At 53.3% G+C, this 25,892-nt stretch overlaps 1 protein-coding gene across 1 annotated transcript; it reads right to left on the bottom strand.

Moving 5' to 3' along the window:
- Nucleotides 1-1,799: 1,799 nt before the first annotated feature.
- On the bottom strand, nucleotides 1,800-23,720 carry AMN (amnion associated transmembrane protein). The gene is made up of 12 exons (XM_079309366.1): nucleotides 23,508-23,720; nucleotides 21,457-21,575; nucleotides 21,298-21,342; nucleotides 11,282-11,369; nucleotides 9,562-9,797; nucleotides 8,035-8,172; nucleotides 7,849-7,957; nucleotides 6,748-6,830; nucleotides 5,350-5,536; nucleotides 4,497-4,671; nucleotides 2,308-2,410; nucleotides 1,800-2,102 (listed from the first exon to the last, which is right to left on the bottom strand). The coding sequence occupies exons 1-12, from the start codon at nucleotides 23,710-23,712 to the stop codon at nucleotides 2,007-2,009; spliced, it is 1,584 nt and encodes a 527-aa protein (XP_079165492.1). The 5' UTR covers nucleotides 23,713-23,720; the 3' UTR covers nucleotides 1,800-2,006.
- Between the last annotated feature and the right edge of the window lie 2,172 nt (nucleotides 23,721-25,892).

Below are 25,892 nucleotides of genomic sequence, written 5' to 3'. Positions count from 1 at the left end.
CCATGGGATGTTCTTGCCTTTCCCCTTCTTCACCTGTTGTGGGGATGGAGACCCTTCCCAATCCTCACATCACAATTCACACTCACAGTGGCCCCAAAAACAGGGCCACACTCAAACAGTGAGCTCTGAGGTGAGGGTCCAGGGGCTCCCTGGGGGTCACCCCTGAGCCCCTCCCTGTGTGGGCAGTGCTGGTGTGATGGGCTGCCTGGGGCACAGGTCTGCAGCGTGCAGCACTACACTGACCCCAGGAAGAAAATTCCTCTGTGTGTGTGTATTTGATCTGATGTGAAAGGGGAAAAGAACACAAAAAGGGCCTCAAAGGCAGGAAGGAGGGATGCATCTGGTGGAGGATGTGGCTGCTCTCTCAGCTCCATGGTAACACGGTGGCTGCTGAGCTGCACCAGCCCTGCCCATGCAGTGCTGTCCGGCCCTGTGGGGCCAGCAGGAGGGCTGGGGTGGGGATCTGCCTTGGGCTCACATCACAGGAGTGGCTGTGTGCTGTGAGGTGAGTTTTTGGGTCCTTCCCTGGGTCACTGCTCCCCACAGTGATGCACTGGTTGTAGCACCACGGGATGATGGGGATTGAGCATTCCCAACATGCCCAGGTCAGCTGCTGCAGGCTGGTGGCTTCCTCTGCTTCTTGACATGGCCAGTGACCATTTCACCCTGCAGCAAGTGCCTGACAGAGGCACTGGAAACTCCTGCCCAGGCAAGCTGCTTTTTATCCCACTACTGGTGGAGGAGCCCCCTCAGGAGGGGTGTGCATGGTGAAATCCCCAGGTGTGTTCCCTGAGCACAGAACTCCTCCTGGCTCTGCTCCACCTGCAAATTCACTGTAGCAACCAGGAGCTCAGAGACTTTCTGAGGTTCCCTGCCTGCCCCGTGCTTCTGTCCTGCCTGTTTCCAGAGGGCAGGGCTGGTCCCACCACCCCATGCTGCCTGTTACCCTTCCTCAGGGCTCTGATGCACCTAATGATGAATTCCCAGGCCTTTGAGAAAGGATTATGTCTTCCAGAGACTAGAACAAAATATTATAAACTTAAAATAGCTGCTTCCATATGGAATATGCCAACAAGCCCTACCGAACACCCAGTAGAGTGTAAATTTGCATCCATTTGCATACATATCCATAATTTCCACTTCACCCATCAACCCTGCTCCATAAAGATGCACTGCCTGACATTGTGGGCAGAGGATGGTGTTTGACACAGGCCAGCACTAACGAGGCTCCTCAGTGCCACTGCCCCAGCCCTCATCAGACATGGGCTGGTGACTGTCCCCAGCCCTCAGTTCCTGCCTGCATCCCTCCCTGGGGACACTGGCACCAAACTTCCTTCCCCTTCTACCATGAGAACACTTTCTCACCTTCACAAATAACAATAAATCCCCAAAGTCCTAGAGGGTTTCTTACCTATCAGTCCAGGCACAGAGGAAAGGAGCAAGCTCCAGAAGCTTCCCTGGGGAAGGAATTGTTTAATCAGCACTGCACCTCACCAGCACCCAGTGGACAGCAGTGAGATCCCCAGCACTGCAAAGCAAAACAGCTTTCTCTGAAGGTCCTGGGTCGTATTTAAAATGTGCTTAAGCACTGAATTTCTGTAATGCATCCAGAGATGCTTCCTTCAACCTGCTGTGTGCCCTGGGGCAAAGCCAGCACAGTGCTGGCTAAAGCATGGGGTGCTGAGCTATCTCTGGATACCATCTGAGACCCAAATCTCAATGCTGAACTGTCTAAAAAGAACTGACACCTGAAAAATGCAGTTTAAAACCCAGAAGTAACACCAAGGGAGGCCATGTCCATGTGACTGAATCCCAACAGTGAAGGTTGGTTTGGTTTCCTCCACTGCACAGACACTTTTATTCAGGTGGGATCTGCTTCTGGCTTAAATCCCACCAGGAGTGATGTGGGATTTAAATCCCACCAGGAGTGATGTGAGGGGCTGTGGGGGCTGGAGGGTGGTGGTGTCCCCAGGGGAGTGCTGTCTGCCCCAGCATGAGCCACACCATCAGGTCTCTGTCTCACTTGCATCGTACAGAGGGTTGAGGTAGAAAACTTGAAGATCTTTTGGTATCTCCTCTCCAAGGTGAGCATCTGGAGGCTCCTGCAACAGCAAGGGAGAAAAAAGCAACCCATGGGGAAGAGAAGCAAACCCTTGGCCAAACCCACCCAGTGCTGAGTCCCTGCAGCAGCTGGGAGGTGACCTGAGGGAGAAGGGGAATGGGGAAAGCAGGGTCCCTGCCAGGGTCACCCCAAGGGGCTTTCAGGGGGGTCAGGGCCCCCAGCAGCTCCCTGGCAGGGTCACTCACCACGCTGAACACGGGGTTGTCAAAGCCCTGGTCCCTGTCTGGCGCGGGGACCGTCGGCTCCTCCAGCCTGTGCCAGGGCTGGGGCAGGGCCAGGGCAGGAAACCTGGGCAGAGAGAGAGAGCTGGAGTCAGCACCCACACCTCCCACCCTGCAGCTCCCCAGCTCAAACCCTCAGAGCTGGATGGGAAAACTGGGATCAGCACCCACACCCTCCCACCCTGCAGCTCCCTCTTGGAGCTGGATGGGAAAACAGACGGGCAAATTGTCAGGCTCTTATTGGAATGGGGTATTTGTACTCTTTCCCAGGGAAGTGCTGCTGTATCCAGCAGAAATCATTAAGCCTGGAGATCTGGGACCTGCATTCTGGAGGGAGGAGTTTGCAGAGGCTGACAAGTCTAGCACAAGCTTCACTTTGGAGCAATAATTCCTTCCCTGTGGCCTAAATGAATTGCCACAGAGCTGACACCTGCTTCCCACTGCAATCTCAACAAGTACTAATTACTTTTATCATGTTATAATTTTTTCATCTTAATCACCATCACTACTTGTATTATTTTCTTCATTTCTTTTATCCTAAGGGTCCCAGGCACTGATTATTCCCCTGCACTGGGCATCTGCTGCATGTGGGCTCAGCAGCAGGTCTGTGCACATCACTTCAGGAGCTCTGAGGGAAGCTCTGCTCTTATTTCCCTTCCAGTGGAAATAAGGGGGACCTGCAGCAGGACTGGGACAGGCCCTGAGCTCATGTTCAGCTCTCCTGTAGCTACACAAAATTCCCTCCTGCTGCTGACAGAGCTGGTTTCAAAGCCTGTCCAGCATCCAAAGTACTATCAGTGAAAGATAAATCATCAAGTAGCAATTATGGGTCTGGGAGTTTTATTTAAAAATTAAATGGGTTTACTGCTAGGAAATACCATGTCAGCACGTGTCAAGCAGCAGGGCAAGTGTTCCTGGCCAAGGCCACTGCTGCACAATGACAAAATCCCAGTGGAGGAGGTGGGAGGGAAAAAACAAGCTCATTTGTGAGCCCGTTACAGCAGCCCCAGCCCCAGGGAGCTCAGAACCCCCTGGCAGACACAGGTGCACTTTGCACATGCAAATTGAAGCAATTCCTGCCCCTGGTTATCAAGTGTGTAAAGTCAACCTCACCTGCCCACAGCTGGGTAAGTGAGATAACCCACAGTGGCTCAGCAGGCAGGCAGCACACCCTGCAAAACCCTCCAGGAGAAGGTGGGTGCATGTGGGAGCAGCACAGGGGGTGCCCCAAGCACTTGCCATGGGCACTGCTGGGATGCCCTAATCACTGCCTGGCCCCATCTTCAAGCTGTGAGGGGAAAAGGTGATGGAGAAGGGGCATTTCTGAGCAGCTCCCAGCTGTGGTGCAGTCAGGTGCAGCCTCCAGCCCTCCCTGGGACCTGCACTCTGTACTCCATGCTGTGAACAAGCAATGCACCAGAATCTGCACTTGCTTTTGGATGCTGCCTCTCCCTTTATGAAGCTGTGGGATGTGTTTTGCATTATTTTGATGCATTTCTGTTGAGCAGCTGGCAGGTTCAGTCCTCCCCTCCCCAGCAGGGCTGCAAACTAATGGTGCCAAGGAAGAGGGGATGTCACCATGAGCAGGCTGTGCAGAGCTCCAGCTGAGCTGCAGAGCCCTGCTCCCAGCCCAGCACTGCACCCAGCCAAGGCAGCTCCTCCTGGTCAGGGAGGAGAATGAAGCCACAGCCCAAGGGTACAGAAGTGCCTTGCAGCCAACTCACCTGCAGCAAACCATGGGGAGAAAGGACGAGTTTTAAAGTGACACAGGGCAGGTCTATATTAGATACTGGGGACAAATTTACTGTGAGGGCAGTGAGACATTGGCACAGAGAATGTGTGGATACTCCATCTCTGCAAGTGTTCAAGGCCAGGCTGGCTGGGGCTCTGGGGACCTGGGCTAGTGGAAAGTGTCACTGGCTATGGCAGGGGTTTGAAACAAGATGATCTTTGAGGTCCTTCCAACCCAAATTATTGTGGTTCTGTGAACAGTAATGCAGGGCCAGCAGGCTGCCAGGCCATGCCCCTCTCTGGGAGCTCTGGGCAGCACCATGTGCCCCTGTGTGCCACATTGGAAGGACAGCCTGGGCTGGCAGCTGCTCCCAGGCAGAGGCAGCCTGAATATTTGCTGCTGGAAGAAGCTCCATCCCTACCTCAGCTTTCCCTTTCTATAGAGAAAGAGGATCCCTCCAAGGAGCAGCAGACTGAAGAGTAGGCCCATGACAGTCCCCACTGTGATCCTGCTCACTGGGTGGCTCCCCACTTGCCCACTGGCAGTGCTGCCAGTGGCCACTTCCATTTTGCCACTTGAAATGCCAAGAGCTTCACCTGCAAAGAAAGAGGGATGAGGATTGTACAGGGCAATACATCCCCACATCCATGGAGAGGGAGCCTTCAGCTGGGTCTGGTCTTGCTTGCCTGGCTGAGCATCCTTCCCTGGGAACAGGGATGGGATTCACAGGTAGATGGACTCAGTGGGGACAAGTCCCTGTGGGTCTGCCACCCACACAATGACCTGTGTGCCCACCAGCATCTGCCAGCCTCCACAAGCAGCATCCAAGCAGCTCTGGGGCCTGGGCTGGCACCAAGCTGGCCATGGTCAGACCCAGCATGGAAGCACACCACTACCCCAGGCTGCATGAGGAGAATTGCCAGCAGGGTAAGGGAGCTGAGACCTTCCACTCTGCTCTGCCCTGCCCTGGTGAGCCACAGCTGGGGCTGAACCAGGCTCTTCTCAACAGCACCCAGTGACAGGGCAAGAGGCAATGGGCAGATACTGAATACAGTAAATTCCACTTAAATACCTATATTTATCTAAGTATTTATATTAAAAACTGGTTTACTGCAAAGATGGTCAGTCGTGGAGACAGCTGCCAAGAGATGTGGACTCTCCATCCCTAGAGAGGTTCAAAGCCCCTGGCCATGGGGGCTGCTGGCAGGGCAAGCCGTGCCAGCAGTGGGTGTGGGTGCAGTGCAGGGCAGCTCTGAGGAGCACAGGGCTGTTACCGTGCTGTGCTATGCTCTCCATGATGTCTGCTGCCAGCTGCTCGGCCGCCGTGCCCGCCTGCCCTCCTGCCCTGTCATCGACCAGCACGATCTGGATGAGCGGAGCGGCGCCGCGGGGCAGCGCGCCCAGGAGGGGCTGTGCTTTGTGCACCTTGGAGATGGCCATCTGCACACCGGCGTACTTGGGCTGCCCAGACACAAGGAGAAACAAAGACAGGGTAGGCACACGTTAGTCACATCTCCATGGTGGGTGAGCTGCAAGCCTTACCCGAATCCACTGAGCCCCACCACAGAGCTGCCATCCCTGTCACTGCACTTCCCAGAGGAGAGGCTCGTACCTCCCCTCTCTCCCGAGCTGTGACCAGCACCCACCCATCACACAATGAGTCCTCAGTGAGGAGGAGAGCATGCTGAGAAAGCAATTTCATGTGTCACACCCATTAAAAGCTGTACTGAGATGTGTGGCTGTAAGGGGGGCAGGCAGACAGCTTTCAGCTCAGGATCAATAGCAATGCTCTGGTATCGAACATCCCAGTGCAGAGCACACCTCCTCCCAGTGCAGGGCACACTCCTCCCAGTGCAGAGCACACCTCCTCCCAGTGCAGGGCACACTCCTCCCAGTGCAGAGCACACCTCCTCCCAGTGCAGGGCACACCTCCTCCCAGTGCAGAGCACACCTCCTCCCAGTGCAGAGCACACCTCCTCCCAGTGCAGGGCACACTCCTCCCAGTGCAGAGCACACCTCCTCCCAGTGCAGAGCACACCTCCTCCCAGTGCAGAGCACACCTCCTCCCAGTGCAGAGCACACCTCCTCCCAGTGCAGAGCACACCTCCTCCCAGTGCAGAGCACACCTCCTCCCAGTGCAGAGCACACCTCCTCCCAGTGCAGGGCACACTCCTCCCAGTGCAGGGCACACCTCCTCCCCAGCAGCCCCTCTAAAGAGGAGGGACATCATCTTGTGTCTGACAGCAGCAGCATGAAGTGATGCTTGCAGAGCATCTGAGAGCTGACCAGTGCCAGTCCCCCACCCAGTGCTTGCCTGCTGGGGAAGAGGAAAGCAGCCAGAGGTCAGGGAATGCCCTGCTGCAGGTTTGCATGGCCCCAGCTGAGCTCCCTTGTGACCTAGACCTGACCTCCTCTGTTTTCTAAGGCAGCAAGCCCCCCTGCATCCTTCCCCATTGTGTGCCAGCAGCTCCTCCTGCCCTGAGCTGAGCAGTGTGGGGAGCAGAGGCCCAGCACAGCAAGCAGGCATGTCCAGGAGGGCACTACAGGGTGAGCTGCACCCCTGGCACCACTGAGACTGCATGCCTGCCCCACACAGCCCCACAGGTCACTGGCAGATGTGGCCAGTGGCTTGTGGTTTCATCAGCCCCTTCCAATCTGACAGGCTGATCTACCTGGCTCAGCAGCTCTTGGACCAATCTATCCTGGTACTTCTGCAGGTCAAAATCAGGAGTGAAATCCAGGTTAATGGTGGCCCCTGTGTCAGGAAACAGACAGACGTCAAACTGTCACCTCGTTTGGGCAGAGAGCTGCCAGGGAGCCCAGCTCTGGCTGCCACAAAAGGCACTGGGACCCTCTGGTGCCCTGGGCAGCTGGTCTGGCTGGACTCAGAAACCTCCCTTGCTGGTCTTTTCTGTCAGCTGGGTTTGGTGACAGGCTTTTGGCTTTCCAACATATTCTGGAGAGAAGCTTTCCCTGGAAAGCTTTCTCCCTCTTATCCCTCTGGGAAGCTCTTCATGTGCCTGGTTTTGGGGCCATGAGGCTGTGGTGCAGCAGCACTACCTTGGTTTGGGGGGAGGCTGAGGGGAGGGAGCACCCGTGCTCCTTGCACACTGCACTGCAGTCATGGAGACAAATACTTTCCAGGGAAAAACATAATTAAGCATTTGCTGAAATTTTAAATTGTCTTAAAGACTGTAAGAGATTATGCTTTTAGGAGCACGTTGGAGAAACATATGGTGCCATTTTAATGAATTTGGTATGACATACCAAATATTGGATACCAAGTATCCAGGTACAGTTGTGCATGAAAAATTGCCCCTAGCAATATTTCATGCAGATTAATGCAGAGAGAATGCTGTCAATCTGTATGCTTTTATTTTAAATTAAATTAAACAAGCTGGCTGTTGGGAAGCTGACATTACAGTGGAAAAGGTTGCATTTCCTCTGCATGTTTTCAGCTGCATAAACTCAGCAGAGCCCTATTAGCTTGACGAGCTGTGACATCCTGACAGGATAAACCAGAAGCAGGGACAAAGGGCTGCGACTCAGAACAGGCTCCCCAAAGCCAGGATCTCTTCAGAGAGATGTGCTGGGAAGGTGACACGATGGGATCTGCACATGGGACCCACAGATGGGACCCTTGGCAGCAGTGATACAGCAAAATTCAGCTTACAACCAGCAGCAAGCACGCCCTGCACCCAACCTTCCCCCATGGGGCCAAGAGAAGCAGCTGGCAAGGCAGGGAGGAGGAATAGGGCCATGTCCCCACTCACCACAGACCCCACAGCAGTGGCCAAGGGGCTGCAGAGGGTTCTGGCAGGCTGGCTCTGGGCACTGCATCCCCGACGCCCTGAGCAGGGCTGCGCAGATGCGGGGGCCATCCTACAGGAGAGCAGGGCAGCGTCAGTCCTCACCCACAAACTGCACTGGAGACCCCAAAAGGGAAAGGGAAGACTCACCAGGGTGTTCCCACAGGCACAGCCAGACTTGTCAGGACAGCCAGTGCCTGTCACCTGGAGGGTGCCATTGCCATGGAACTGCAGCGGGGCAGAGGGGCCCCCCAGGTACTCGGCCCAGGATGATGGGGTGTTCAGCTCCTGTGCAGGGAGGAGCAGCAAAGCAGGTGAGTATCCAGCACAGGTCCCAGTGCTGTCCCCTGGCACCCAGCCATGCTGTTGGGACACCTGCTGTCACATCTGATGGCCACCACTGTGCCCAGTGATGCAGACAGGGATGCAGCAGGAAAACCCTGGCAATGCACCCATTCATCTTTTCCCCTGAACCAACAGAAAAACTCTCTAAAACCAAAACCAATGAGAATGAGATGGCTGGGCCTTCTCTTTTTTTGCTTTCCATCTTTCTGCTGGCTCAGAGAATTCAAATTACCAGGTTTTCTCTACTGGGAGGAAGGGGGCTGATCTGAGCTGTTTTCCTTCTATCTAAGAAGAATTTTTTGGCATTAGCAAAGGCTGAGCTGGACTGACCAGCCTCGTGCCATGTCACCACAGGAAGCGTCTCCATGCTGTAGCACAACAGGTAGATTTCTCAGGCCCTGGGGTGAAAACAGACATCACAGAGCACAGAGTAGGCTGACTACAAAAGGACAGAGAAGGTCATAAAGTCAGCTCTTAGAAAATGTGCTATGATCATAAAAAGCACTTTCTCCTTCCATCTCATTGCTCAGCAGCAGCCCCTGCCCTGAGGGACAGCCAGCAGTGGTCCCTGGGGGGGATGATGTGCCATGGGGAAATCCCCAGGCATCAGCATCACTCTGGGCACCCAAGAGCATCCACCTCTCCATCCCTGGGGCTCTGTGTGCCCGGGGTGAGTTCCACTGGGCACTGCCTTGTTCAGACTCGCCTGCACCCATCTGGGCACCAGCTGAGCCTATTACCCAAAAGGCAGCTACCTAATGCCTGGCCCTGAAATGGCAGATCCCAGCCAGCACAGCAGCAAAAACAATAAATAACTTATGAAGCGCCTGCCGCATCTCCCGCTCCTGGAAGGAGCCTGTGCTTGCTGCTGTGATCTCCTGCTCCTCCAGCCAGGAGGGACAGGGCTCCTGGGGAGCCTGACTCCCGGGCTGAGGCACAGCAGCCTGCCAGAGCTCCTATAATTATCCCTCCAATCAATTAAAGAGCAGTGCTGGAGCAAAGCTGGGAGATGCTCAATGGCCACAGGCCATGTTAGGGTCGGGGGCAGGAGGGAGGTGTCCCAGAGGGTCCCTGAGCTGCAGACATGTGCCTGCGATGGGAGAGGCCCCTGGCAGCCAGCGAAGCTGCCATTTGCTGGTGGTTTGACCCGTGCATAAACCCTTTTTAAACATGCACAGTGAGACAGCCCACAGTGCAGGAGGGAGGCAGTAATGAACTGGTCGATGCTCAAAGCCAGCGAGGCCGTCCACAGCTGAAGCTGCAGCCCACGGGCCTGCCCCATCTCCAGCTGTGGGGAGCAGGTGTGGAGGCAGCTCCTCCTCCCCACCTCACCTGGCCCATGACAGAGATGCTGCGGAGGTGAATGACGGGCTGGGAGGAGTCGGTGTTGACGCGGAAGGAGCTCTGGGGCTGGAAGATAACGTCATCGTGGCGGCACGGGACGCGCTCCTCATCCACAGAAAACACGGGCCCCGCTGCCTTCAGCTCCCCGCTGGGGAGAACATCCTGCCACAGCGTGGGGTCAAACCAGGCATGGTGCTCAGCATCGGCAAACCTCACTGTTCCACCTGCCAAAGGGACAGAGAGGGCTGAGCAAACCCAAATCCACGGCCCCAGCAGACGTGTCTGGGTTGGTGAAACCAGGCACAGCCTGGCCTGAAGTGAAGGATACCACCCGTGGGCAGGGAGCCAAGGGCTGGCCCTGGCATCGCCCTCATGGGCAGCCATGCAGCGTTTCCCAGAGCTTGGCAAAGCCTCCCAGAACTCAGGGCTGGGGTCTCAGCCCGTATCCCACATCTGCCTGCAGGCTTCCAGGCCCAGATCCCACAGGATACTTTTTCCCCATTTTTTACAGCTCATGCTTCTGGTTAAGAAGGAAAACATCTGCCTGAATTCTGAGTAACAGCTAAACCTGATAAAAATGGGTATGATAATTCATGTCCCAGTTTCTCAGCAGCCTGGCAGGTCTGCACAAATCTGACCAGCCCTATTCCTGCAGCAGGTAACCCCAAAGCCAGTGCCTCATTTAACTATCAATTATTTAACCATTAACCATTTCCCTGCTGGTTAGTTTCATCATGCAGTGCTCTGATTCCTTCTCTCCCTTCCCAGCAGCTGAATCTTTACCAATTCAGCATGAAGGTACTTAGGGACTGAATTATTTGCATTCATTTTGAAATCATGCTTTAAAGAAGTCCATTTGTGAGAGTTGTCCCAGAAGCAGCAGCTGATTTCAGGGGAGCAGTGCATGGTCAGCAGGAAAAGCCCAATGCCAAGCACAGATGCCAGAGCATCCCTGCTGGGGGGCAAACAGCCAAACACAAAAATGATAGGAATGAAGGATTTCAGAGTGGCTCCATACCATCTTAAGCTAGAATCCTTCCTCCAGGGAGATTGATTTAGACTTTCCCCCCTTTTTTCTCTCTCTCTTTTTTTTTTTTTTTTTTTTTTTTTTTTTTTTTTTAATATTCAGAGTGCAGGCACAAGTGTTCTGCTTGAATGCTTCCTTCCCTGTAGAGGAACTAAAAAGTTACTTACCACTTAGAGCATGGGGTAGTTCTTAAGCACCCCAAATCCCCTCCCTAGAAAACAGCTTTTAGATAATAGCAGGCAACAATGACACAAACCTGCTGTCTCAGCCATGGGCTGGAGGCTGGGAAGGGAGGGGAGGATGCATTTGTGGGGCAAAGGCCAGCTTGCTGTGATGGCCGTGGTTTGGCTCACCAGCATGTATGTCCTAACTGGTTTTCTTTAGAAACACTATGGCAGAGAAAATAAGGGCTTTGATGTGGCTACATGCTTAATAGGCAGGGGAAAATACAAACAGTATTTGCCTCTCTGCTACAACTTCAAAGGCTTCCCTACTATTATTACCTTTTTAGAAGACAGGTGATGTACGAGGAAAAAAAGATCTGATGTGAGGGAGGTCATCAAAGAAAAGGTAAGTACTGAAGAGGAGTGATTCACTTTGCTCTGAGGTAGGACCTTTGGGCTGAGTTTGCATGATTCATCACAGGCTTGATGGGATGCCTGGTTTGGGCACTATAAATACCTGAGTCACAGCCTGGATCCCAGCTGCCATCGAAAGCTGTGAATGCTGCACCAGCTGCCAGCACGAATTCTCCACTCAGGGGCAGGTACTAGATGAAGGGATGCAGAGTGTTACTGTCCTGCTGCCAGCCACCCAGGCTTGTAATCAAACAACACTGCTAATTATTAGACTGCATATTATATTCACAGTCTCCAAGGCACTTTACAGCTATCAGGAGCTACCCTTACCATGCCCCATGTAAATGGGAAAGTATCAACTCCTGGATTATGGATGGGAATCCTGCAATGGGAAAGGCAGTGTGACATTGTCTTCCACAACACAGAAAAGCATTCAGAGAAGCAAGAAAAGGAAAAAGCAAAATAAGCTCTTGGACAGTTTCTTCCTCCTCTTGCACAAACTCACAGCAGCTCAGGAATGGATTTATACATGGTTGGTACACCAAAAAAAAACCCAACTTTGCTCTGCAAGTGCCAGAGGCCCCCTCAATTAATGAGTTCCCACCTCCAAGGGCTGTGCTTGTCCCACAAAATATAACTCAGGGGCCCAGGCTATGCTTGCTGCAGAGTCAGGCAGTGAATTTGCACTGAGTACAAGCTAAGGGAAACACACAGTGGCATTTGGAGCAGTTTGCCATAGCCAGATCCTCTTCTTGTTGGCTAGGACATCACCAGCAGGCAGCCAGGATCACAGTACTGATCTGGCTTCAGCCTGGTCATTGACAAACTTCAACAGGCACAGCTCTGTCATGGGAACCTTTTCAGCAAGAATGTCCCCCTGAGTCACCAGCCAGCACTGCTAACTCTGGGACAGGCCCTGGCAAATGATCAACTCAGGCAACTCATCCACAGCAAACAGGTTATTCAGCCCAGCCCATCTTATTTTACATTTAGAAATTGCAGAGGGAAAGCCATGGCTTCTTCCAATATTTCAGAGTCAGTGATGCTCAAGGCTCCCTTCTCTAATTTGGTCTATCCAGTGTTTTAGCATCACTCCCCAATAGCAGCTGACAGCCCTCCAGGACTGAGTTATGCCAACATACAGGGTCCTGTGCTCAGGCAGAAAAATTTAAATGGGATTTTAAGGTTTCATCTACTTAATTGGTCTTTAAATATGCATGTAGGTTAGAGAAAGCAAGACTTATGACTGACTGCTGCAGGTGGTCATGATAGCTCTCTGTCCCTGGCCAGTCTTGCCTGAGGATGCTCAGTCTCACCCAGAGGCCACCATGGGGAAGGCATGGGGGAGGTGACAAGGCAAACAGCTCATCACCCCCAAACTGTAGGTAGGCACCTGTTAAGAAGTTCAGTGCCTCGGTGGTGCAGTGTTTTGAAGGCCTTAGCTCTGGTGGCCCTCTTGGTTCAGGAACCATGAGAAGCCAGGACAGAGAGCAGAGGGTGTCTGCCACCCAGAAGAGTCCCACAGTGCTCCTCTGCACTCCTTTGGACCCAGCAATGCCATACATTGGCCTGGATGAGAGGGGATGACACTGGGAATAACTGAGGTTGGGGCAACACGGGTCCCAAGGGTGTGGAGTCTCCCCCCCCAGCCAGGAAGAAGCCTTTGCCTATGGATACTGCTCCATCAGACCACACTGTGTCCTGCCATCAGGTTCTCTGAATTTCCATTGCTTTTGAGTAGAGGAAACTTGTCCAATACTGAAGCACTGAAAAAGGCTGAAAGGTCTGCCAGGATTCAAAGGCATCGTGTCCTTTAGCCAAAGATGAAAAAGCCATCAAAACATGTCTGTTTTGAGGCTCAAGACTTGGCCTGCATTCAGCTGGATGAGGGCAATGCTACCAGCTTCAACCACAAAACGCTGTACTTCACTTCAAGTGCCCTGGCTTGCTTTCCTGTGAGCTCAGGCAGGAGCAGGCAATGGGACATTGTGGAGCAGCCAGCTGTCACCCATGCTCAGGCCAGTGCCAGCAGCACTGCCAGCCCAGTCCCCTCTCCAGACTGGAGCCACTGCAGCCTGGAGCCCCTGGCAGTGCCCCCTGCCCGGTTTGCAGCTGCTCCCCTGCAGCCAGCCAGGCACAGCAGGGCCAGGCTGGAAGGGCAGCTGGCTGCAGGACCCATCTGAGCTGTGACCCATCAGTGGGGGACTTTGGAAGGGATGCAGCACATCCTTTCACCAGCACAGGGTACCAGCAGTCAGCTCTGGCCACTCAGACCCAAAGCTGCAGGGATCTTTGGGTGGAAGGAGGAAAATCAGGCAGCAGCTGCTGCTGAGGGGGATGGTCACACAGCAGGACCATGATTGGTCTCTGCTGGCTTTCCCAGGCTGCTGAGGTTGGCATTTGTGAGTGTTGTGGCTGGATCAAGACCACTGGGTTGGGAAGTCCCTGCTCTCATCCCTGCCTGCCTGACAGATCTCTCCCCTGTAGTTACCCTGGAGTCACTTTGACTATGGCCATGGGTTGAAGCTTCCCAAACACCCTGTGATGCCGGAATCACAGAATGACTAGGTTGGAAGAAACCTTCAGGACCATTGAGTCCAACCCATGCCCTAACACCTCAACTAAACCACAGCACTGAGTGCCATATCCAGTCTTTTTTAAACACATCCAGGGATGGTGTTTAAAACCACCCCCCTGGGCAGACCATTCCAATACTTTATCCCTCTTTCCATAAAAAACTTTTCCTAATATCCAACTTACATGTCCCTTGGTGCAGCTTGAGGCTGTCCCCTCTCATTCTGTCAGTGCTGCCTGGAGAAAGAGACCAACCCCACTTGACTACAATCACCTTTCAGGGGGTTGTAGAGAGTGATAAGATCCATCCTGAGTCTCCTTTTCTCCAGGCTAAACACCCCCAGCTCCCTCAGCCATTCCTCACAGGGCTTGTGTTCCAGGCCCCTCACCAGCCTTGTTGCCTCCTCTGGATGTGCTCAAGTGTCTCAATGTCCTTCCTAAACTGAGGGGTCTGAATTGGACACTCAAGGTGTGGCCTCACCAGTGGCAAGTAAAGGGAAGAACGACCTCCCTGCTCCTGCTGGCCACACCATTCCTGATCCAAGCCAGGATGCCCTTGGCATGCAGGACATCAGCTTTTGTGTCCAAGGGGATTGTTCATTCAGACCTTCACAAACTAATTAGGGCAGAAGGAAAACACATCAAGGTTCACGTGGCAAGGCTGAGTTCAGTATGGTAGGAGAGGAAATGAGGCATAAGAGGATAACTTGCTTGGTTAGGGATGCACAACACTGGCTCCATGAACAAGTGAGGGGTGCATCCTGCACATGATTGGGAGGGTGAGCAGGTCTGGTTGGGCCAGCAGGACACAGCACCAGTTCTGCTCAAGAGGAGAGCTGGGAGAAATGCCTCATGCTAAATCTGCCTCATGCCAAATCTGCCCCATGCCTGCAGCATCTGAGCTCTCTGGACAAGATGCAGCTTCTCCAGACACCACAGGAGATCCCCTTCCACTGCTGAGGCCAAAATCCCAGGCTGGCTGGGCTTCCCAAGCCCAGAGGAAGCTGCTCATGTGGGTGGAAATGAGAGTGAGCACACATAATGTCCCTTCACACCCTGGGACTACCCAAACACTGCGAGCACCAGCCCTGGATTTAAGATGCAACACAACACAATGCAAGACAGGGGACAGAATCACCTCATCTCCACAGACATGAAGTTCAGGAAGAGCTCTGTATTTGTGCTTTGTCACAGGAATGTCTGTGGGCTGGGCCCTGCAGCTATGGCACCGTGCCCACTGCACATCCACCACCAGCCCTGCCTGAGATTCTCTCCACTGGGCAGCATTTCAGGAGTGTCTCCATTATCCAGTGGATCTTTGTAAATAATTTGCCCTTTCTTTTTTCCTAACATAAGTTAAGCATCTCGGCTCACTGCAGAGGACAAATGGAGACTCTGGTTGGGCAGTGGTTTTCTACCTTTGGGAATTTAATATGGAAATTGCATACAGGCTGGGCCACTTTCCAAGTACATTTTGAACTGAGCAATGACAGGTACCAGTGGACCAAAGCCAAAAAGCTGGCAGTTTCATCTGCTTTCCCTTCCTCCTGCCAACCTGTATTCCAGGGCCATTAATACAGTGAGTGCTTAGAGTCCCATTAGTCATTTCCCATCCTTGATACTGGTAAATCACTTATCTCCTCGGTAATCATTATCAAGTGTAATGACAACTGAAACACAGTCATCATTTTTCTTATCAAAGTCATGGGGAAAAAAAAAAAATGCTGGACCAGACCCGGCACTGGACTACCAGGAGGAATCTGCTGCCCCAATGCATAAGTGAAAAAGAAACTAACCTCCGAAAAGTAAAAAAATAAAAAAATAGCAAAGTCCTGAGAGAAGGCTTTCCAATCAGATGTCCTTAACCAGCCTCTAGCACATCCTGGCTCCACTTGAGTCAAAAGCATTGGGCTGAGATGACTGTGCTTTAACCTGGGTGAACAACACTTGTGACTGCAGCCAGGTCTTCCCACAGCCTTGCTTTAATTTGCAGCATCAATGCATTTGAATTCCTTGCTTGGATGAGATGGTGCCACCAACCCCATGATTCAACACCAAGACTGCCTGGGCACACTGAGCTCCAAACCCAAGCTGCTCCAGCAGGCAGGTCAGCAGCCATCAGCCCCCAGGTACACCCCCTTGCCTGGCACCCAGCCCAGGAGCACCTTTGGCACTGGTGCTGCTGGCCCTCCACTGAAAAACATCACTGGGATAGGATGCAGGCAGGCTACTGCTCCAACAGAGATTGTTGTAACCCACCACAAGCTCAAGGGAAATTATTTCCATCTCATCTTGGCAAATACTGCCCTGCTGGGTCAGTGGCAGCCCATGGACAGCAGCAGGCAGGTGGGTGGGCTCTGCCCTTTCTGCCCACAGCTGGGAACAGCAGGGATTTTCCCAGGGCCTGCTGGGGCTGGGGGTCTCAGCACAGCTGGTGGTGGTGCCTGGGTGATACCCAGCTGTTGGCTGACACCCCAGGAAGGCACAGGGCCAGGTTCTCCCCCAGGTGAATCCCTCTGACAGCTCTGGAGCACTGTCAGGGGCTTGCTTGCAGCAGTATTTCTTGGGTTCATCACTGGGGCTTCATTTATTACCTTCTGGTCCAGCTGAAGCTTTCACCTGCACCCTCAGGACAGTGTCCTGCCCTTCAGCCACAAATGCCACCTGTTCCTGCCACAGCCCTCGATCCCACAGCAGCCAGTCCAGGTCTCTGGCAGGCAGGATGACCTCCTGCCACCCCAAGACCTCTGTGTGAGCTGAGGAGGGGCACCCACTGCTGGAGCAGCTGCCCAAAGACCTCCCTGCCAGGGACATGGTCCCATGAGGAATGGGGCTTTAGCCTCCCAAGGAAACCAGGCCAGAATTGCAGCCTGTATCCCTCATGCAGGTTGGTGCAGCACTCCTGGGGCACAGAGGCTGGTGCTGCTGTCCCCAGCAGTGGCAGGGGATGCCCCAGCCCTGCTCTGACCCCAGCAATAGCTCACCCCTCTGCTTCTGACCCAGAGCAGGCAGAAGCACAGGCACAGGAGCAGTGCCAGGGGATATCATCATTCCACTGTCATCCCCTGCAAGCTAATGAGGTGCTTGGCTGCTCTGCCTCCCCTCCAGCCCAGCAGCAGCAGCACAGTGCTGTCATTAATGCCAGAGCCAGCTCCTGATGTGCCTGCTCCTCACATTTCAGGCTGTGTTTCAGCACAGGGCTCCCCACAGCACGTGCCCAGCCTGGCCTTGCCACCACATCCCCTGGCATAGGGGTGACCTGGCACATCAGGTTCCCAACACATCACGGTCCTGCCCATCCCTACAGAGCAGCCACAGCTCCTGGCCATCCCACACTGCTGCTGGCAGGCACAGCCCCTGCCTAACCACCCTGCAGGGCCCAGCAAAAGCCATGGGAGGACAAAAAACAAACTGCAGACCCAAAAAGCCCATTAATTTGATTGCAGGTTCCCAGTACACACTTGTAGCTGAACAGGTTCTGACAGTCTACAGAAATAGTGTCACAGGGATATGTGAAACCCCTTGGGTAGCTGAAGACATTGAGCTGTGAATGCAGGAGACACAGAAAGGCTTAAAGCCATTTGCCAAATCTATTTCAGATTAGTTAAGCTCCTTTCCCTGAACTTTCCTCTACAGACAAGGTTAGAGAAAGCCAGGAAGAGGCTCGAGGTGTGGGCAGAGGGGCCATGCCCAGCAGTGGAGGGATGGCAGACGGTCCAGGAGCAGGTTCCCAGCCAGACAGGCTCCAGCATCTGCTGCTGCCCAGGATGCTGGCAAGCTGCTCTGCTCATCACACACTTTAGTAACTCCTCCCGCTGGAAACCAGCCTGAAATGAGCAAATAGACTCGGGGAGATGAGTGTAAATGGCTGTTTCACCAAACTCCTTTCCTATTACACACCTTCAGTACAAACGCTGACACAGAAAAGACTGCAGGATTCCATTTTGGAATTATGTGCTGGCACACACTCCCCTGAAATTTTTAACCTTCATCTTAGGGAAAGGAAAAATAATCCCTTTTCTGGTTGTGTCATTCCCCTGCTGTCTGGGAAGAGTGGGGGAGGGAGCACCAGTGCCTGGGCCTAGCTGAACTGTGGCAATTCATTAGAGCCGGTGCCCCTGGAGAGCAATTGGCATTTCAAGATCAATCTCTGCCAGGAACCGAGCGGGAGCATCCTGCAGCAAAGCCGAGTACATTCTGCTCTCACAATTAGGCAGCTAAAAATATAAAGCTGGGGGACGTGTCCCTGGTCAGACCCCAGTGCCCCACACGCTCCAAACCCCTGCCCAGCCCTGCAGCCCCTGTGGGCAGGCAGGGAGGGAGAAGGGATGGATGCTGCCCCACAGCAGAGCTCAGGGATGGGGCAGGGCTGGAAAGGTGATGTCAGGGCTGCTGACATCAAGGCTGCTCTACCCATGTTTAAAAACCCAATTCTTGCCACCCCAAAAGCAGAAGCAGCAGCATTCATCCCTGGTCTGCATGTCAGTGCTGGCCAGCTCAGGCACAGGCTGCACAAGGGCTGGGGTTACTGGGGCAGACACCAGGCTCACTGCTGCAGCCATGCCCTGGCCTGGCTCCCTTTGGAAGCACAGCCACAGCCAGAGGGTCCAATCCCTCTTTCTCCCTCATCAGGAGACAAACAGCCAAAATCTGCCTCGCCCTGGAGCACCCATGCCAGGCATCATCACCTCCATTTCCATCTTTTCTGCACATTAGTCTCAGGCACCTCCCAAAGCTGGCTAAATACTGATCTGCATCTTTAGGCAGCTAAATACCATGGAAAATCCAGCCTAATCACAACAGTTGTGCATCAAAGCCACTTACACTTAAGCTGGATTTGGATTTAGTGTGTGACTGAATTAGAGTTCCATTTGAAACTTCAAATAAATGCTGAGCTGGGTGCTCAGTGGGTGAGCTCTGAATAGGGAGGCAGGCTCTGTGCCCCAAGAAGGCATCTCCCAGCACTTGGCTGGTGCCCACATGGGATGGATGGGGAGGGGAGCTGGAGCGCTCACCATACAGAAGTGAACTTTCACATCAATGTCTAGGAGACTCTGGGGAGTTGGGATGGGTCTCATGCTGCCCCTCCACCACCAGCACCAAGCATCCTCCCCTACTCTCACCACAGCAGGCACTATCTTCACGAAAGTCACTGAGAGCCTAAATTTCCTTCTATGCTATGCTACTGTAGCAAACAACATCCTTTTTTCCCTTTTTTTGGCCAAAGGCTGTATAGCATCTCCATGGTGACTCTAAAGCTTAATGTATTCTTGCTGATTTAAGTGATTAATGCTCCAGTGCGCGTGGCTGGCAGCTGAACAGGTGCAGCCCAGCCTCTCTGCAAAAAGCCTCATGACCAATTCATTTTCTAACCAGCTGGTTGCCAAATTTCATGCCATTTGCATGAGTGGCAGCCCAGTTCAGGTGGGGGGTTCCATTTCATTTTCATCCCTAACCTTGGCAGTCCCTGTATCACCTGGTGACAGCAGAGCACAGCAATGAACCAGAGGGAAGTGCCTGAGCTGAAATAAAAAAGAAATATTAACCACCTCGCTAAGAGACATGCTGGGACAGTTCACAGGGAATCTCTGGGGCAGTGATGCTCAGAAGGAAGGTGTGAACTGCAGTTCAGGTTATAGGCAGGGCTGGCTGCTCACCTGCAGTGCAATTCAGCACAGGGGAATGGTGCCCTCACATGTGATGCTTCATTCCCTCAAGGAGCCCCTGCAGCCCTCCCCATCTGCACAGCAGTGGGACTATAACATTCACTGTAACCCTGCAGCCTGTGCAGCTGCAGAGGGTCCCCAAGGACTCCTGCCAGCACTCTGGATCCTCTGATTGGGATGAGCCAGGGGTCACTGGGGCACCCTGATCCCTCAGTCACAATAGGAGCCATCCACCCGAGCAGGGGGCAGGGCCATGGGTGTGGATTTGTGTAGTGCAAAGGTTGTGTTGATCCCCCTCTCCCCTGCTCAGCTCCTCTCCAGCTTGGCTGCAGGAGGCTCAGCCCTAATGACTGACGCTGCTCTGCAATTATGCACTTTGCAGGCCTCTGATGAAAGTACTTTAGAAATATTATACATTCATCTGTAAGTAAAATAAAATCTACTGGAGTGGTATTTTGCTCTTTTCTTCTCTGGGTAAATTCCACATCATTTATTACATTATATTTGTACGTATTTCCCCAGTACATTCTTTCCTTCAAAAATTCATATTTAAAATGCCATATAAATAAAGTATCTTCCCCAAATATTTGTAGAGGGATTAAATGTGGCACATGGCGTTATTAAAGCATCAAAACTATTAGTGGCATAGACAGCCTGAACAAATTACACCACATAAATTTCAAGGGCTTCTTCAAATTTAATGGCCAATAAAAGAGCAAAGCTGCCCTAAAACTGAGAGAGGAAACTCATCCACAAGCCCATCACATCTAGGGGAGGAGGTTTCCCAAACAGGATCCAGCCCATCTCTTCTGTCCCAGCACTGAGAGAGGGCTCACTGGTGACCCATCCCCCACTGGCAGGCTGGGGCAGTGGGTTTGCTTTTCCCTTTAATTCCTCCCTGTTAAATTTTACCCTGCAAGCCACAGAGACTGATAGCCCACGTTTCTATGGCTGTCAGCCTGTTCTGGGGCAGAGTTCCTCTTGTGGGGCAAGACCAGGTTGCTCAGAAACCCCTCTGAGTTGAGCCCCCCAGTCTTACACCCCTCAACACACACATTTCAGCAGGGTGTCATGCCCATCCTGCCACAGCTAGACTGATAATACCACAGAAAAATATAAAACCCAATGGCACTTGAAAGAAAATTTCTCAAGCAACATTTTGGGATTTCCCAGAACAGTTTGTTTTCATTTTGAGATATTTTGATGTCAGCTTCACTTAGCCTCTGCCCAGGGCTAGTGCCTGCAATGCTGTGGGTTGGTGCTCCTCAGCCAACTACTGCCAAGCTCTCCATCACTTGGAGGGGGGTTTATCTCTCCTTTGAGAAGGAAAAATCAATTTCTTTCAAATGAAATTGGGTTTTGCTGCACTGTCTTTCATCTCCCCTAATTAAAAAAAAAATAAATAAACAAAAAAAACCACCCCAAAACAAACAAACAAAAAACAGAAATGGACTTTTTGGTTCCATGGTATACAGAGAAACCCAGGCTGCTGCAGGACTCCTGTTCCTTGCCTCAGCTGAGGCATCCTTAGTCTGGCTGAAGGAAAGTATCAAAGAGGACAGTAGGACATTAGATATTAGGAAGAAACTCTTTTCTGTGAGGGTGATGAGACACTGGCACAAGTTGCCCAGAGAAGCTGTGGATACCCCATCCTCAGAAGTGTTCAGATTGGACAGGACTTTGAGGAACCTGCTCTGGTGGAAGGTGTCCCTGTCCATGGCAGGGGGCTGGGACTGATGACTTTTAAGGTCCCTTCCAAGCCAAACCATTTTATGATTCTGTGGAGAGGGGGAGAGGGGAATTAATGTGCCACCAGGCAGAGCTCCAGGGCTGGCCCTGCCCTCACCCACCCTCTTACACCCCTGCACACCATCCTTACCATGTCTGTCAGTGCATGGGGAGACCTGACAAAGACTGAGATGACCTGCAAGAAAAGCAAGAATAAAGTGAGCTTGGCCCTGTCAGGTAAAGGGGCTTTTCCAATGCCTGATGGTGTTTTGTGAAAACAAAAATTAAAATAAATTTTAAATGTCTGTACCTTGTCCTTCTCAAAGTGAACCACATCCCTGGCACAGGGGACTCTGCCTTTATCCCAGTTGGAGGCAGTTTCAAAATTGGTGTTGGGGATCCATTGCTTGTACACAGCAGTGGTGGCAGCTGGGAGGGAACAGAAAAACCAGTTTAACCCAGTCCATGGGAGCATGCTTTAGGATGGCTTGGCATTTTCAGGCCAGATTTGGGGATTTTCCACCCAACAGCAGCTCCTACATTGTCTAGCTGAGCCGTCACAGCCCTTCTCTACAAGGGAATTTTTTTTGGCTGGGTGATGGTTCTAGCCACCCAGACAGGGAGAGAAGCAAGGGACAAACACTCAGCAGGCAGAAAGAAGGCAGGAAAGTGTCCTGCAGGCAAAGGGTAAGAATAACACACACCTGGTAATTAAGCAATCTTTGCAGGGGGTTTTGCTGTCACTCAGACTAATTAAACAAGTCAAGATTCCTCAACCTTTGGTTTCCAGAAGGTGCAGAGTAGGCATGCAGAGGTGGGATACCACTAAGACAAGGCAAGAGAAGAAAAGGTATTTGCTATGGGACATGTAGCACAAGTACAGGCTGGTTTTATGTGTTTGGAGCTGGAGGGAAAGGATTCAATGGTGTACTTCAGCCTTAAGGCTTAAACATGTTGGAAAACAGGGTTCTTCCTCTTGGGGTTCCCTGGGACAGTGGCAGTCCTGCCCTTGGGGCCCCCAGGGATGAGCCTGTTGGCCAGGAACAGGACATGGCAGAGGGGTTCTCACTCTGAACTCTCTGGTTGCACAAGCACAGCAGAGCAGCCTCCCAGGCTGACACTGCCCAGGCTTGGCTGGGGGAGGCATGTTCAGCTGAAGATGAATGAATCTCCAGCAGCCTGAATTAAATGGCTTCAGGCAAGTGAATATGAGACAGAGAAGAGAAAATGACAAAAAACCTTACTTGTGCCCTTTTAATGGATCATCTCTTCTGTAGGAGAAAGACCCACCAAATTGCAAAATATGTTGAATGCCCGTGGTGGAAGGGATTGGGGCACTGGAGGGGAAACACAAGCCTGGGTGGGAGAGGGGTTCTGAATGACTCCAGCCGACAGAGGAAGGTGGGCTGCACAAAGCCTGGGCTCAGCTACTCAAAATGATGGGGTGCTGTGGCTGCAGAGGCTCTGTCAGCACACAGGGATCACCTTGAGATGCAATTTGCTCTGTTTTACTCTGCCGGGGGCTCTGCTGAGACCGCTGGCTCTAGTAGCCATCTCTCAATGAACAGAAACCATGTATTTTTAAGCAGAATGAAAGCCTGGAGCCCAGGTACACGGCACAGAGGGGCTCCCCTGCCTCATGCCGGGCTGCTTGAAGGAGCCCCCGGGCAGAGCGAACACACCCGTACCGTGCCCTCTTTAAAACCCTCCGAGAGGGAAAAGAACATTACCGCTGGTAAGAAATAGAACCAAGCATCTGCTCGCAGCGTTGTGGGCATAAACACCTTGCTGGCCCAGAGAGAATAAGAAGGAAAAAAGCCCCCAAACAGTAATGGCAAATTGTTCCGTCCTTGCTGCAGCTCCCTCGTGTCCCTGGCGCCCCGGGAAGCTGGGGAATGGAGAGGGCAGAGCTCCAGCCCCAGAACACAAAGCCCCGGGTCCCGGCGGCCAGGCGAGCTGAGAGCACAGGCTGGAGACGGCTCCGCATCCCGCCCGGCTCCTCCGGCCGGAGGGCGATCCCTCTGCCCCCTGCGCCCACCCAGCCCTGGAAACACCCGTGTGCTATTCAATCGGCCCTGTCTCCCGGGCAGCGCAGTCCTTGAACATCAAAGTTAATGCGCGTTGAGGGGGAGCGTGTCCTGCAGCACAGCACACGAGAGCTGAGCAGGCTGCAGGGCTCTTCCAGCCTCAGTCCCTGCCTGCCTTCCCCGTGCCCTGGAAATGCCTTCTCCCTCTGCTGACAGTACCCTGTGAGTGACAGAGCCTGCAGCCCTGCTCCGAGCCAGGCTGCACACGCCAAACGCGCAGGTCGCCCCGCGGTCAGCCCTGCTCGCCACGGCGCCGGGCGCTGGCCGTACTCACCCAGGAGCTGCAGCACAGCCAGGAGGAACAGCAGCCGCTCCATTTGGCGGCCGGCTGCCATCCCTGGGCCGCGATCCTGCCCCTGGACCTTGCACCTTCCCGGGCACGTGATGGGCTCAGCCGGGAGGCTGCAGGGAGCAGGGAGTTCACCGGGATGGAGCCAGAGTTCCCAGCACCGACACCAGCCTGCAGCCAGCCTTCCCATCTCCGACACCAGCCTGCAGCCAGCCTTCCCCATCTCCGACACCAGCCTGCAGCCAGCCTTCCCCATCTCCGACACCAGCCTGCAGCCAGCCTTCCCCATCTCCGACACCAGCCTGCAGCCAGCCTTCCCATCTCCGACACCAGCCTGCAGCCAGCCTTCCCCATCTCCAGCACCAGCCTGCAGCCAGCCTTCCCCAGCACCAGCCCGCTGCTCCAGCAGCTCCTGTCCTAGCCTCCCTGTTCCTTGGCATCCATTGGGAATGTAATAGAACACCGAGGAAAACAGCTGGGGAATCAAGAGCGGGGCTCCCCCAGCCTGGCCCAGCAGAGCTGGCCACCCACAGCCCCCCACCCACTCAGGTCCGGCCCAAGGGTGTCGGGGTGAACACTCTGCCTGCACATCCCACGGCATCTCCCCTGCTGAACAGCGGCCACCTCGTAATTACTGATAATGGCCTCCGTGTATTTTCAATTAGCTGGCTTGGAAGGGAGCAGCTCCCAGGCACGGCTCGTGATTGCCCTTTGGCCACCAGCTGATTTGCTCATGAGCCGGCAGCGCCGGCACAGCTGCTGCGGCAATGCCGGGATGGGGATGCAGGAGGAGGGGAATGCACCGTCCCTGTGCTCCGACACAGCACGGAGCAGAGCTGCGTGCCGGCCCAGGCGCACGTCTTTATCTTTATCAAGGGTGTGTTAGGAGCAGAAAACGATGGGGGACGGTATGGATGGTGGCCAAGGAGAGAGCTGTGGGGCTCAGCTGCCCTTCAGCTGACTCTGGTACCAGCAGGGTGATGGCAGAAGATTGGTGGATGCAGGGGTTTTACTAGAGGCCAGGAAGAGGCTGGGGAAGCTCTTAGAAGGATCATCCAGTGGAAGGGTCACACACCACAAGAAGCTCTCACCCAACACCAGCAAGGATTTAGGAGTGCAGGAGTGGGAAGCAAACCATCCCACCATTTATACTCCCCCTGCTTCCCAGCTTCCAACTTGGCAGACAGACTGAGGTGCCAGGAGAGAAAGCTCCTCAGAGCTGCAGCTCCAAGCCTGGGCATCAGCCAAAACACAGTCAGCACTTTCTGCCCAGGGAGCTGGATGCTGAGAGATGTCCCCGAGGTGAAAGGCTCCTGCACTCTAATTACCACTCACAAATCTCTCCTAGGGGACTCTCGGGGTGAATGCTGGCTGCAGTGAGATTTAGAATACAGTCCTGTATTTTAATAGAGGGAGGGAAATTATAAATCATAGATTCTTGGCAGTAAGAGCTTGGAGAAAGGACTGCAGTATGCAGAGGGCAGTGCATGCTTGTCTGCAGTCTCAGCATCCTGCAGCACAACCAGGATGGCAGAAACTGCTCATGGGACCCTGACAGAGCAGTGCCACAGCCCCTGAAACCCACTGTGCTGGGATGTGCTCCAAACCCTTTATTTTACTTTCTGTGCCCTTCAGCTGCTGCTTCTCTGTGCTGCTTGTCCCACCAAAGCTCATACTTGATTTCAACTGAGCTGGAATTCATCTGGCAAGCAGGCAGAGGTCAAAAATCCCCAACCTGCCTGTGGAACCCTGCTCAAGGAGGGACAGTCCCTGCTCCAGCATTAGGGCAGGGTAGAGGAATGACAGAAATTCCAGCAAAACTTATTACTGGGGCCAGGTGCTCACTGCAGCATTGCTGAATAACCTGGTCAGAATAACCCAGCCCTCTCTGTAGGTCTCTCCTCATGGCTGGAACACACTCCTCACCATCCCAGCTTTGATTGTTGCTACTGTCCCAGGATGCTATTGTGCCTCAGGACCAGACAGGCACAGTGAAAGGCTGCACAGGAGCAAGGTTTGGGTCAAGTGGTTACAGGGAGAGTGAAACAAAGTTAAGAAGGAGAAATCAGTCCCCAGAAATTAAAACAGCTGCCCTAATGCAGAGATCAGCACATTTACTGATCACTCCTTGCTGCCTGCCCATCCTTCTGCTCCCCCATGCTGGCTGTCCACAATGCTCCTGGGGTGGATGAGAACATCACCACCACAGCGAGGAAACAGCACTCAGTAAATGCTTCACCTTCCCAGCATTGAGTTATAAACAGGCATCAAAGCCAAAAACACTGCTCCCCTTAGCCAGCCAGCAGAGCCACCTCCTAAAGCCCTTCAGGCACATCCAGCACCTCTCAGAATTTCCCTGTTGCATAACTG

Source organism: Erithacus rubecula (assembly GCF_903797595.1).
Source record: "Erithacus rubecula genome assembly, chromosome: 6".
Taxonomy (NCBI): Eukaryota; Metazoa; Chordata; class Aves; order Passeriformes; family Muscicapidae; genus Erithacus; species Erithacus rubecula.
The sequence above is the reverse complement of the archived record's forward strand: the minus strand, read 5'-3'. Positions and strand labels throughout refer to the sequence as shown.

What these genes read in the sequence shown, in the direction of transcription:
- AMN (XM_079309366.1), bottom strand. Translation starts at nt 23,712, where the DNA reads ATGGGAAGGCTGGCTGCAGGCTGGTGTCGGTGCTGGGAACTCTGGCTC. An exon ending in GTGCCTGTGGGAACACCCTG is followed by an intron (nt 7,958 to 8,034) that starts GTGAGTCTTCCC and finishes GCTCTCCTGTAG; the next exon opens with GATGGCCCCCGCATCTGCGC. An exon ending in TCCAAGAGCTGCTGAGCCAG is followed by an intron (nt 5,537 to 6,747) that starts GTAGATCAGCCT and finishes GTGTCTGGGCAG; the next exon opens with CCCAAGTACGCCGGTGTGCA.